Source organism: Zonotrichia albicollis, chromosome 34 (assembly GCF_047830755.1).
Source record: "Zonotrichia albicollis isolate bZonAlb1 chromosome 34, bZonAlb1.hap1, whole genome shotgun sequence".
Taxonomy (NCBI): Eukaryota; Metazoa; Chordata; class Aves; order Passeriformes; family Passerellidae; genus Zonotrichia; species Zonotrichia albicollis.
The window spans coordinates 652,442-665,822 of record NC_133852.1 but is presented as its reverse complement, the minus strand read 5'-3'; the positions used below and the strand labels follow the sequence as shown (position 1 = coordinate 665,822).

The 13,381-nt window shown below is 50.4% G+C and overlaps 1 protein-coding gene across 1 annotated transcript in view; it reads left to right on the top strand.

Moving 5' to 3' along the window:
* CCDC22 (CCC complex scaffolding subunit CCDC22) overlaps window positions 1-13,381 on the top strand; it is a 47,336-nt gene that overhangs the window by 11,216 nt on the left and 22,739 nt on the right. The window contains 4 exon segments of the mRNA XM_074531035.1: window positions 5,259-5,299; window positions 7,018-7,160; window positions 9,922-10,128; window positions 12,689-12,760. Coding sequence (XP_074387136.1) covers window positions 5,259-5,299; window positions 7,018-7,160; window positions 9,922-10,128; window positions 12,689-12,760 — 463 coding nt within the window.

Genomic DNA, 13,381 nt, shown 5'->3' with positions numbered 1-13,381 from the left:
TGAATTTTTGGGGTTTTTTTTTGAGGGGGATTTTTTGGGGGATTTTGGGGGATTTTGGGGGATTTTTGGGGGATTTTGGGGGATTTTTGGGGATTTTGGGGCATTTTGGGGTTTTGGGGAGTTTTTTTGGGGATTTTGGGGCACTTTTGGGGGGATTTTGGGGAGTTTTTGGGGGTTTTAGGGGGGATTTTGGGGTTTTTTTTGAGGGATTTTTGGGGGATTTTTTGGGCTTTTGGAGTTTTTTGAGGGATTTTTGGGGTTTTTGAGGGATTTTTTTTGATTTTTTGGGGGATTTTTGGGGGGCATTTTGGGGGGGGTTTTGGGTGTTTTTTTGGGGGTTTTTGAGGGATTTTTTGGGGGCATTTTTGAGGGATTTTTGGGGGATTTTTTGGGGGTTTTGGGAGTTTTTTGGGGGATTTTTGGGATTTTTTGGGGCATTTTTGGGGGATATTTTGGGGGTTGTTTTGGGGGATTTTTGGGGTTTTTTTGAGGGATTTTTGGGGGATTTTGGGGTATTTTTGGGGGACTTTTGGGGTCTTTGGGACTTTTTTGGGGTTTTTTTTGGGGCTGTTTTGGGGGGATTTTGGGGCATTTTGGGGGGATTTTTGGGGTTTTTGGGTGTTTTTTTGGGGATTTTTGGGGTTTTGTGGAATTTTTGGGGTTTTTGAGGGATTTTTGGGTTTTTGAGGATTTTTTTTGGGTTTTTGGGAGTTTTTTGGGGGATTTTTGGGGCACTTTTGGGTGTTTTTTGGGGGGTTTTTTGGGGGTTTTTTTGAGGGATTTTTGGGGGATTTTGGGGCATTTTGGGGGGATTTTTGGGGTTTTTGGGTGTTTTTTTGGGGGGGTTTTGGGGGCACTTTTGGGTGTTTTTTTGGGGGGGTTTTGGGGGTTTTTTGAGGGCTTTTTTGGGGGATTTTTTGGGGTTTTTGGGAGTTTTTTGGGGCACTTTTGGGGGGATTTTTGGGGGTTTTGGGACTTTTTTGGGGAATTTTGGGGGCTTTTTTGAGGGCTGTTTTGGGGGATATTTTGGGGTTGTTTTGGGGATTTTTTGGGGTTTTTTGGGGGAATTTTTGAGGGGATTTTGGGGTTTTTTGAGGGATTTTTGGGGCGGTTTTGGGGGGATCTTTGGGATTTTTTGGAGCATTTTTGAGGGCATTTTTGGGGCATTTTTTGGGGATTTTTGGGGGAATGTTTGGGGTTTTTGAGGTATTTTTTTGGGATTTTTCGGGGGATTTTTTGGGGTATTTGGGGGTTGTTTTGGGGGATTTTGGGGCATTTTTGGGGGGTTTTTGGGGGGATGTTTGGGGCATTTTTTGGGGGGATGTTTGGGGTTTTTAGGGGATTTTTTGCGGGGCATTTTTGGGGTTTTTTTGGGGGGTTTTTGAGGGCCATTTTGGGGGATTTTGGGGGCATTTTTGGGGGGATTTTTTGGGTTTTTTGGGACTTTTTTGGGGGATTTTGGGGGGTTTTTTGAGGGATTTTTTGGGGCATTTTTGGGGGGATGTTTGGGGTTTTTCTGAGGGATTTTTTGGGGTTTTTGGGGGATTTTTTTAGGGTTTTTGGGGGATTTTGGGGGGTTGTTTTGGGGGATTTTGGGGCATTTTTGGGGGGATTTTGGGGCACTTTTGGGGGGATTTTTGAGGTTTTTTGAGGGATTTTTTGAGGGATTTTGGGGGGATTTTTGGGTTTTTTTGGAGGGATTTTTTGGGGTATTTTTGGGGCATTTTTTGGGGTTTTTGGGAGTTTTTTGGGGGATTTTTGGGGCACTTTTGGGGGGGATTTTTGGGGGTTGTTTTGGGGGATATTTTGAGGTTTTTGGGAGTTTTTTGGGGGTTTTTTTGGGGTTTTTGGGAGTTTTTTGGGGGATTTTGGGGCTATTTGGGGGTATTTTGGGGGATTTTTGGGGGATTTTGGGGAATTTTTGGGGTTTTTTGAGGGATTTTTTTGGGGCATTTGGGGGCATTTTTGGGGGGATTTTGGGGCATTTTTGGGGTGATTTTTTGGGGAGTTTTTTGGGGGGTGTTTGGGGGCTGTTTTGGGGGGATTTTGGGGGCATTTTTGGGGGGATTTTTTTAGGATTTTTTGGGGGTTTTTGGGAGTTTTTGAGGGATTTTGGAGGATTTTGGAGCATTTTTGGGGGGATTTTTGGATTTTGGGGGTTTTTTGAGGGATTTTTTTGGGGGATTTTGGGCACTTTTGGGGGGGATTTTTGAGGTTTTTTGAGAGATTTTTTGGGGATTTTTTGGGGGATTTTTGGGGCATTTTTGGGGGATATTTTGGGGGTTGTTTTGGGGGATTTTGGGGCATTTTGGAGGGATTTTTGGGGTTTTGGGGGGATTTTTTGGGGGTTGTTTGGGCATTTTCGGGGGGATTTTTGGGGGGCTTGTGGGGGATTTGGTTTTTTTTGGGGGGATATTTGGGGGCTATTTGGGGGATTTTTAGGGATATTTGAGGGCTGGTTTGGGTTTTTTTTTAGGGGCCATTTTGGGGGCTGTTTTGGGGTTTGTTTTGGGAGTTTTTTTTTGGGATTTTGGGGGCCATTTTGGGAGATTTTTGAGGGTGGTTTTGTGGGATTTTTGGGGGGATTTTTTGGGGATTTTTGAAGGTTTTGGGGGGCTCTTTTGGGGCTGTTTTGGGGGGTTTTTGGATATTTTTCGAGGCTGTTTTGGGTATTTTGGGGGCTGGTTTGGGGGGTATTTGGATATTTTGGGGGCTGTTTTGAGGGGAATATTTTGGGGATTGTTTTGAGGATTTGGGGTCTCTTTGTGGGAATGTTTGGGCTCTCCTTTATTTGGGGGTGTCCCCTGCTCACCCCCCTCCCCCCCAGCTCTCCAGGAGTATTTTTGGGGCTGTTTTGGGGGATTTTTGGATATTTTTCGGGGCTGTTTGGGGATATTGGGGCCTGGTTTTGGGGGTTTTTTTGGATATTTTTTTGGGCTTATTTGGGGATTTTGGGGGTTGTTTTGGGGGGTAATTTTGGATATTTTTAGGGGATATTTTGGATATTTTTTGGGGCTGTTTTGGGGGGTATTTTGGGGATTGTTTTGGGGATATTTGGGGTCTCTTTGGGCTCTCCTTTATTTGGGGGTGTCCCTGCTGACCCCCCCCTGCCCCCCCAGATCTCCAGGAGTATTTTTGGGGCTGTTTTAGGGAATTTTAGGGGATGGTTTAGAGATTTTTGGGGCTGTTTTGGGGGTATTTTGGATATTTTTTGGGGATATTTTGGGTAATTTTAGGGGCTGGTTTAGAGATTTTTGGGGCTGTTTTGGGGGGTTTTTTGGGGATTGTTTTGGGGATTTGGGGTCTCTCTGTGGGAATGTTTGGGCTCTCCTTTATTTGGGTGTCCCTGCTGACCCCCCATCCCCCCCAGCTCTCCAGGAGTATTTTGGGGGTGCTGGATTTGGGGGCTCTTTGGGGGATTTTGGGGGTTTTTTTGGATATTTTTAGGGGATATTTTGGGTATTTTTAGTGGCTGTTTTGGGAGATTTTTGAGGGTGGTTTTGTGGGATTTTTGGGGGGATTTTTTGGGGATTTTTGAGGGTTTTGGGGGGCTGTTTTGGGGCTGTTTTGGGGGTATTTTGGATATTTTTAGGGGATATTTTGGATATTTTTCGGGGCTGTTTTGGGGATTTTGGGGGCTGTTTTGGGGGCTATTTTTGGGGATTGTTTAGGGGATTTGGGCTCTCCTGTTTTGGGTGTCCCTGCTCACCCCCATCCCCCCCCAGCTCTCCAGGAGTATTTTGGGGGTGCTGGATTTGGGGGCTCTTTGGGGAGATTTTGGGATATTTTGGGGTTTTTTTTTGGATATTTTTAGGGGCTGTCTTGGGTATATTTGGGGGCTGTTTTGGGGGGTATTTTGGATATTTTTGGGCTGTTTTGGGGATATTTGGGGGTTGTTTTGGGGGGTATTTTTGATATTTTTAGGGCTGTTTTGGGGGGTTTTTTGGATATTTTTAGGGGGTATTTTGGGTATTTTGGGGGCTGGTTTGGAGGCTGTTTGGGGGTTTTTGGGGCTGTTTTGGGGGGTTTTTTTAGGGGCTGTTTTGGGGGGTATTTTGGGGGGTTGTTTCGGGATATTTGGGGTCTCTTTGGGCTCTCCTGTTTTTTGGGGTGTCCCTGCTGACCCCCCCCGCCCCCCCAGCTCTCCAGGAGTATTTTGGGGGTGCTGGATTTGGGGCTCTTTGGGGAGATTTTAGGGTATTTTGGGGGTTTTTTGGATATTTTTAGGGGCTGTTTTGGGGATATTTGGGGCCTGGTTTTGGGGGTTTTTTTGGATATTTTTAGGGGCTGTTTTGGGAGGTTTTTTGGATATTTTTAGGGGATATTTGGGTATTTTGGGGGCTGGTTTGGGGGGTATTTTGGATATTTTTGGGCTGTTTTGGGGGGTATTTTTGGGGATTGTTTCGGGGATTTGTGGTCTCTTTGGGCTCTCCTTTATTTGGGGGTGTCCCTGCTGACCCCCCCCCATCCCCCCCAGCTCTCCAGGAGTATTTTTGGGGCTCTTTGGGGGGATTTTGGGGTATTTTTGGGGCTGTTTTAGGGAATTTTAGGGGCTGGTTTAGAGATTTTTGGGGCTGGTTTGGGGGGTATTTTGGACATTTTTTAGGGGCTATTTTGGGGATATTTGGGGGCTGTTTTGGGGGCTTTTTTGGATATTTTTGGGGCGGTTTTGGGGATATTTGGGGGCTGTTTTGGGGGTATTTTGGACATTTTTTGGGGCTGTTTTGGGAGATTTTTGAGGGTGGTTTTGTGGGATTTTTGGGGGGATTTTTTGGGGATTTTTGAGGGTTTTGGGGGGGCTCTTTTGGGGCTGTTTTGGGGCTTTTTTTGGATATTTTTGGGGCTATTTTGGGGATATTTGGGGGTTGTTTTGGGGGATATTTTGGATATTTTTAGGGGCTGTTTTTGGGGGTTTTTTTGGATATTTTTAGGGGATATTTTGGGTATTTTGGGGGCTGGTTTGGGGGGTATTTGGGGGTTGTTTTGGGGGGTATTTTAGATATTTTTTGGGGCTGTTTTGGGGAATTTTAGGGACTGGTTTAGAAATTTTTGGGCTGTTTTGGGGGTATTTTGGACATTTTTCGGGGCTGTTTTGGAGATTTTCGAGGGTGGTTTTGTGGGATTTTTGGGGGCATTTTTTGGGGATTTTTGAGGGTTTTGGGGGGTACTTTTGGGGATTGTTTCGGGGATATTTGGGGTCTCTTGGGCTCTCCTGTTTTTGGGGTGTCCCTGCTGACCCCCCCCCCCCTCCCCCCCAGCTCTCCAGGAGTATTTTGGGGGCTCTTTGGGAGATTTTGGGGTATTTTGGGGGGGATTTTGGATATTTCCGGGGCTGTTTTGGATATTTTTGAAGGTGGTTTTGTGGGATTTTTGGGGGCATTTTTTGGGGATTTTTGAGGATTTTGGGGGGGCTGTTTTGGGGGGCATTTTGGATATTTTTAGGGGATATTTTGGGTATTTTTCGGGGCTGTTTTGGGGGATATTTTGGGGATTGTTTTGGCGATTTGGGCTCTCCTGTTTTTGGGGTGTCCCTGCTGACCCCCCATCCCCCCCAGCTCTCCAGGAGTATTTTGGGGGCTCTTTGGGGGGATTTTGGGGTATTTTTAGGGGCTGTTTTAGGGAATTTTAGGGGCTGGTTTAGAGATTTTTGGGGCTGTTTTGGGGGGATTTTTGGATATTTTTAGGGGATATTTTGGGGCTGATTTGGGGGATATTTTGGATATTTTTTGGGGCTGTTTTGGGGAATTTTAGGGGCTGGTTTAGAGATTTTTGGGGTTGTTTTGGGGATATTTTGGATATTTTTCGGGGCTGTTTTGGGAGATTTTTGAGGGTGGTTTTGAGGGATTTTTGGGGATTGTTTCGGGGATATTTGGGGTCTCTTTGGGCTCTCCTGTTTTTGGGGTGTCCCTGCTCACCCCCCCTGCCCCCCAGCTCTCCAGGAGTATTTTGGGGGTGCTGGATTTGGGTTTTGGGGGTGCAGGATTTGGGGTCTCTCTGTGGGAATGTTTGGGCTCTCCTTTATTTGGGGGTGTCCCTGCTGACCCCCCCATCCCCCCCAGCTCTCCAGGAGTATTTTGGGGATTGTTTTTGGGATTTGGGGTCTCTTTGTGGGAATGTTTGGGCTCTCCCGTTTTTGGGGTGTCCCTGCTGACCCCCCACCCCCCCCAGCTCTCCAGGAGTATTTTGGGGTGCTGGATTTGGGGGCTCTTTGGGGAGATTTTGAGGGATTTTGGGGGTTTTTTTGGATATTTTTAGGGGCTATTTGGGGATATTTGGGGGTTGTTTTGGGGGATATTTTGGATATTTTTGGGGCTGTTTTGGGGATATTTGGGGTCTGGTTTTGGGGGGTATTTTGGATATTTTTCGGGGCTGTTTTGGGAGATTTTTGAGGGTGGTTTTGTGGGATTTTTGGGGGGATTTTTTGGGGATTTTTGAGGGTTTTGGGGGGGCTGTTTTGGGGCTGTTTTGGGGATTTTTAATGGCTCTTTTGAGGCTGTTTTGGGGGGTATTTTGGATATTTTGGGGGTTGTTTTGGGGGGTATTTTGGATATTTTTGGGGGCTGTTTTGGGGGGTTTTTTGTATATTTTCGGGGCTGTTTTGGGGATATTTGGGGGTTGTTTTGGGGGGTATTTTGGATATTTTTAGGGATATTTCGGGTATTTTGGGGGCTGTTTTGGAGGCTGTTTTGGGGGGTTTTTTAGGGGGCTGTTTTGGGGATATTTGGGGGTTGTTTTGGGGGGTATTTTGGATATTTTTAGGGGCTGTTTTGGGGGTTTTGGGGGCTGTTTTGGGGGGTATTTTTGGGGATTGTTTCGGGGATATTTGGGGTCTCTTTGGGCTCTCCCGTTTTCGGGTTGTCCCTGCTCACCCCCGTCCCCCCCAGCTCTCCAGGAGTATTTTGGGGGCTCTTTGGGGGGATTTTGGGGTATTTTGGGGGCTGTTTTGGGGATATTTGGGGTCTCTTTGGGCTCTCCTTTATCTGGGGGTGTCCCTGCTGACCCCCCATCCCCCCCCAGCTCTCCAGGAGTATTTTGGGGGTGCCGCCCCCCCGGTGCCAGCGCAGCCCCCCCGGCCCCGCGGGGCCCCCCCGGCCCTGCTGGAGGCGCTCGGGGCCCAGGCGGGGACCCCAAACCAGGGGGGACCCCGGCCCGGAACACAGGTGAGACCTGGGGGGGAGGGGAGGGGGGGTCTGGGGGTGTTTGGGTTTTTGGGGGGTTTTTAGGGGTGGTTTGGTGATTTTGGGGGTTTTTCAGGTGATTTTGGGGGGTGTTTTGGTGATTTTTGGGGGTTTTTTGGGGGGTGGTTTGGTTATTTTTGGGGGTGTTTTGGATTTTTTTGGGTGATTTTTGGGGGTGTTTTGGGGGATTTTTGGGGGTTTTTGGAGTGTTTTCGGGATTTTTGGGGGTGTTTTGGTGACTTTGGGGGTGTTTTGGGGGATTTTTGGGGGTTTTTGGAGTGTTTTCGGGATTTTTGGGGGTGTTATGGTGATTTTGTGGTGATTTTGGGGTAATTTTTGGGTGATTTTTGGGGTGTTTTGGGGGTGTTTTGGGGATATTTGGGGGTGTTTTGGGGATATTTGGGGGTGTTTTGGGGATTTTGGGGTGATTTTTAGGGGTGTTTGGGTGATTTTTGGGCTGGTTTTTGGGTGATTTTTGGGTGTGTTTTGGTGATTTTTGGGGGTGTTTTGGGGAATTTTGGGTTTTTTTTAAGGTTATTTTGGGGGCTGTTTGGGGGATTTTGGGGGCTGGAATGGTGATTTTGGGGGATTTTTGGGGTTGTTATGGTGATTTTGGGGGGTGTTTTGGGGATTTTTGGGGTTTTTTAAGGTTATTTTGGAGGTGTTTTGGGGGATTTGGGGGCTGGTTTGGTGATTTTTGGGGGTGTTTTGGTGATTTTGGGGGGATTTTTGGGGTGGTTTTTGGGGGTGTTTTGGGGGTTTTTTCGGGTGATTTTGGGGGCGTTTTGGGTGAATTTTGGGGTGGTTTTTGGGGGCTGGTTTGGTGATTTTTGGGGGGTATTTTGGGGGTGTTTTGGGGATTTTTGGGTGATTTTTGGGGGTGTTTTGGGGACTTTTGGGGTGTGTTTTGGTGATTTTTGGGGGTGTTTTGGGGATTTTTGGGTGATTTTTGGGGGTGGTTTGGTGGTTTTGGGGTGATTTTTGGGGGGTTTTTGGGGGTGTTTTGGTGATTTTTGGGGGGTGTTTTGGTGATTCTGGGGTAATTTTTGGTGATTTTTGGGGTGTTTTGGGGATTTTTGAGGGTGTTGTGGGTGATTTTTGGGTGATTTTTGGGGGTGGTTTGGGGATTTTGGGGGCTGTTTTGGGTGATTTTTGGGGGATTTTTGGGGGTGTTTTGGTAATTTTGGGGGTGGTTTGGGGGTGTTGTGGTGATTTTGGGGTGTTTTGGGGGTGTTTTGGGGATATTTGGGGTGTTTTTGGGGATTTTGGGGTGATTTTTGGGGGTGTTGTGGTGATTTTGGGGTAATTTTTGGGTGATTTTGGGGTGTTTTGGGGGTGTTTTGGGGATTGTTGGGTGATTTTTGGGGGTGTTTTGGGGAATTTTGGGTTTTTTTTTAAGGTTATTTTGGGGGCTGTTTTGGGGGATTTTGGGGGCTGGAATGGTGATTTTGGGGGATTTTTGGGGTTGTTATGGTGATTTGGGGGTGTTTTGGTGATTTTGGGGTGGTTTTTGGGGCTGTTTTGGCGTGGTTTTTGGGGGTGTTTTCGGAGATTTTGAGGATTTTTGGGGGTGTTTTGGTGATTTTGGGTGGTTTTTCAGGGTGTTTTGGTGATTTTTGGGTAATTTTGGGGTGATTTTTGGGGGTGTTATGGTGATTTTGGGGTGTGTTTTGTTGATTTTTGGGTTTTTTGGGGGTGTTTGGGGGCTGGTTTGGTGATTTTTGGGGGTGTTGTGGTGATTTTGGGGTAATTTTTGGGTGATTTTTGGGGGTGTTTTGGTGATTTTGGGGGCTGTTTTGGGGAATTTTTGGGCTGTTTTGGGGGATTTTGAGGATTTTTGGGGGGTGTTTTGGGGATATTTTGGGGGTTTTTGGTGATTTTGTGGTGATTTTTGGGTGGGGTTTTTGGTGATTTTGGGGGATATTTTGGGGCTATTTTGGGGGGCTATTTCGGGGGATATTTGGGGCTATTTTGGGGTTATTTTGGGCATTTCCAGAGCCTGTTTTTGGGGCTATTTTGTGCTATTTTTGGGGCTATTTTGGGGGATATTTTGGGGGCTATTTGGGGATATTTTGGGGCTATTTTGGGGGATATTTTGGGGCTATTTTGGGCATTTCCAGAGCCTGTTTTTGGGGATATTTTGTGCTATTTTTGGAGCTATTTTGTGCTATTTTTGGGGCTATTTTGGGCGTTTCCCAGAGCCTGTTTTTGGGGCTATTTTGGGGGATATTTTGTGCTATTTTGGGAATATTTTGGGGGATATTTTGGGGTTATTTTGGGGTTATTTTGGGCGTTTCCAGAGCCTGTTTTTGGGGCTATTTTGTGCTATTTTGGGGGATATTTTGGGGTTATTTTGGGCATTTCCAGAGCCTGTTTTTGGGGCTATTTTGGGGGATATTTTGTGCTATTTTTGGGGATATTTTGGGCCTTTCCCGAGCCTGTTTTTGGGGCTATTTTGGGGGATTTTTGGGGTTATTTTGGGCGTTTCCAGAGCCTGTTTTTGGGGCTATTTTGGGGCTATATTGGGCATTTCCAGAGCCTGTTTTGGGGAATATTTTGTGCTATTTTGGGGCTATTTTGTGCTATTTTTGGGGCTATTTTGGGCGTTTCCAGAGCCTGTTTTGGGGAATATTTTGTGCTATTTTGGGGGATATTTTGTGCTATTTTTGGGGCTATTTTGGGCATTTCCAGCGCCTGTTTTCGGGGTGTCCCCCCTCCCTGACCCCCCATTTTTCCCCCCCAGGACCCCCAGGATCGGCAGCGGCCCCGGCTCCGGGCTCTGGAGCTGCTGCGCCCGGCGTGGCCCCCCCGGGGACCCCCCCTGGGACCCCCCCTGGGATCCCCCCTGGGCCCCTCCTGGCCCCTCCAGGCGTTTGGGGCTGGGGGCTCCGGGGGGGCTCTGCCCAAGGGCTCCCGGTTCACCCGGACCCAGCAGCTCACACAGCAACAGGTACGGGGGTGGGGGTGGGATTTGGGGGGCTGGGGTGGTTTTGGGGGGGTTTGGGGGTGATTTTTGGGGGTCTGGGGGTTGATTTTAATGAGTTGGGGGTGGAATTTGGGGGGTTTGGGGGGGAATTTGGGGGTCTGGGGGTGGTTTTTGGGGTGGAATTTGGGGGGTCTGGGGTGGTTTTTGGGGGGCTGGGGGTGGAATTTGGGACTGGGGGTTGGATTTGGGGACTCTGGGGGTGGTTTTGGGGGTCTTGGGTTTGAATTTGGGGAGTCTGGGTGTTGGATTTGGGGGTCTGGGGATTGTTTTTAATGTGTTGGGGGTGGAATTTCGGGGGTTTGGGGCGGTTTTTGGGGGGCTGGGAGTTGGATGTGGGGGGTTTGGGGGGGTTTGGGGGTGGAATTTGGGGGATTTGGGTGGAATTTGGGGGCTGGGGTTTGGTTTTATTGAGTTGGGGGTTGGTTTTGGCAGGCTATGGGTTGGATTTGGGGTCTGGGCATTGGTTTGGGGGTCTGGGAGTGGTTTTTGGGGTGGAATTTGGGGGTCTGGGGTGGAATTTGGGGGCTTTGGGGGGGAATTTGGGGGTCTGGGGTGGAATTTGGGGGCTTTGGGGGGGAATTTGGGGGGTCTGGGGTTGGATTTGGGGTCTGGGGGTTGGATTTGGGGGGCTGGGGGTGGTTTTGGGCGGTTTGGGGTGGTTTTGGGGGGTTGGGGGAGATTTGGGGGGTTTGGGGGTGGTTTTGGGGGGCTTTGGGGTGGAATTTGGGGGGTTTGGGGAGTGAATTTGGGGGGTTTGGGGGTGGAATTTGGGGTGGTTTTGGGGGGTCTGGAGTTGGTTTTGGGGGGCTTTGGGGTGGAATTTGGGGGGGTTTGGGGGTGGTTTTGGGGGCTGGGGGTGGTTTTTGGGGGTGGAATTTGGGGGGTTTGGGGTGGAATTTGGGGGGTTTGAGGGGGGATTTTGGGGGATTTGGGGGTTGGTTTGGGGGGGTTTTGGGGGGAGAATTTGGGGGGTCTGGGGTTGGATTTGGGGGTCTGGGGGTGGTTTTGGGGGGGTTGGGGGGTGGAATTTGGGGGGTTTGGGGGTGGAATTTGGAGGGTCTGGGTGGTTTTTGGGGGGCTGGGGGTGGTTTTGGGGTGGAATTTGGGGGGTTTGGGGGGGAATTTGGGGGGTTTGGGGCGGTTTTTGGGGTGCTGGGAGTTGGATGTGGGGGATTTGGGGTTGGTTTTGGGGGGTTTGGGGTGGAATTTGGGGGTCTGGGGTGGTTTTTGGGGGGGTTTGGGGTGGTTTTTGGGGGGCTGGGGGTGATTTTAATGAGTTGGGAGTGGAATTTGGGGGGTTTGGGGTTGCTTTTGGGGGGCTGGGGGTGGTTTTGGGGTGGAATTTGGGGGATTTGGGGTTGGTTTTGGGGGGCTTTGGGGTGGCTTTTGGGGTGGAATTTGGGGTCTGGGGGTTGGATTTGAGGGGTCTGGAGTTGGTTTTGGGGGGCTTTGGGGTGGTTTTGGGGGTTTGGGGGTGGAATTTGGGGAGTTTGGGGTGGAATTTGGGTGGTTTGGGTTGGTTTTTGGGGGGCTGGGAGTTGGTTTTGGGGGCTTTGGGGTGGTTTCTGGGGGTCTGGAGGTGGTTTTGGGGGTTTGGGGTGGAATTTGGGGGGTTTGGGGTTGGTTTTGGGGGGCTGAGGGTGGAATTTGGGACTGGGGGTTGGATTTGGGTTTTGGGGGTTGGATTTGGGGGGTCTGGAGTTGGTTTTGGGGGCTGGGAGTTGGATGTGAGGGATTTGGGGTTGGTTTTGGGGGCTTTGGGGGTGGAATTTGGGGGGTTGGGGTGGTTTTTGGGGGGCTGGGGGTGGTTTTGGGGTGGAATTTGGGGGTCTGGGCATTGGTTTGGGGGGCTGGGCGTGGTTTTTGGGGTGGAATTTGTGGGGTCTGGGGTGGTTTTTGGGGGGCTGGGGGAGGTTTGGGGGTGGTTTTGGGGGGTTTGGGGGTGGAATTTGGGGGCTTTGAGGGGGGAATTTGGGGGGTTTGGGATTGGTTTTTGGGGGGCTGGGGGGTGATTTTAATGAGTTGGGGGTGGAATTTGGGGGGTTTGGGGTGGTTTTTGGGGTGCTGGGAGTTGGATATGGAGAATTTGGGGTTGGTTTTGGGGGGCTGGGGGTGGTTTTTGGGGGTGGAATTTGGGGGGTTTGGGGTGGTTTTTGGGGGGTTTGGGGGGGGAATTTGGGGGGTCTGGGGTGGATTTGGGGGTCTGGGGGTCAAGATTTGGGGGGCATGGGTTGGATTTGGAGGGGCTGGGGGTTGGATTTGGGGGCTGGGGGTGGAGTTTGGGGGTGCTGGGGAGCAGGATTGGGGGGCTGGGGGTGGTTTTGGGGGGCTGAGGGTGGAATTTGGGACTGAGGGTGGAATTTGGGGGTTTGGGGGTGGTTTTTGGGGGGCTATGGGTTGGTTTTGGGGGGCTGGGGGGTGGTTTTGGGGGTTTTTTGGGGGGATCTGAGGTGGAATTTGGGGTCCGGGCCCCCCCCCCCATCGATCGCTGCCCCCCTCGGGGGTCTCTCCCCTCCCCCCCCAGGACCCCCCGGTGCTGCCGCAGCCGAGCCGGGGGGGAAACGAAACCCCCGAGAGCGACGGGGGGGGCACCGAGGTGAGAGAGGGGGAGGGGCACCGGGGGGCAGGGGGCACTCTGGGGTCACTTGGGGTCAGGGGTCACTCTGGAGTCAGAGGTCACTCTGGGGTCACTCTGGGGTCACTCTGGGGTCAGGGGTCACTCAGTGGTCACTCAGGGGTCACTCTGGGTGGGCACTCAGTGGTCACTCAGTGGGCACCATGTGGGCACTCTGGTGACTCTGGGTGGGGGGCACTGCTGGTCACTCCCAGTGGTCACTCAGGGGTCACTCTGGGTGGTCACTCTGGCACTCATTGATGGCTCTGGGTGGTCACTCGGGTGAGGGGCACTGCTGGTCACTCTGGGTGGTCACTCAGGGGTCACTCAGAGGTCATTCTAAGTGGGGGCACTTGTGGTCACTCAGGGGGCACTCAGTGGTCACTCTGTGGTCACTCACTGGTCACTCTGGGTGGTCACTCTGCACCCCATTATTGGCTTGGGGTGGTCACTCAGTGGTCAGTCTGGATGAGGGGCACTGGTGGTCACTCTGGATGGTCACTCAGTGGTCACTCAGGGTGGTCACTCTGGAGCCCATTATTGGCTTGGGGCGGTCACTGGGTGGTCACTCTGGGTGGGGGACACTGGTGGTCACTCTGTGGT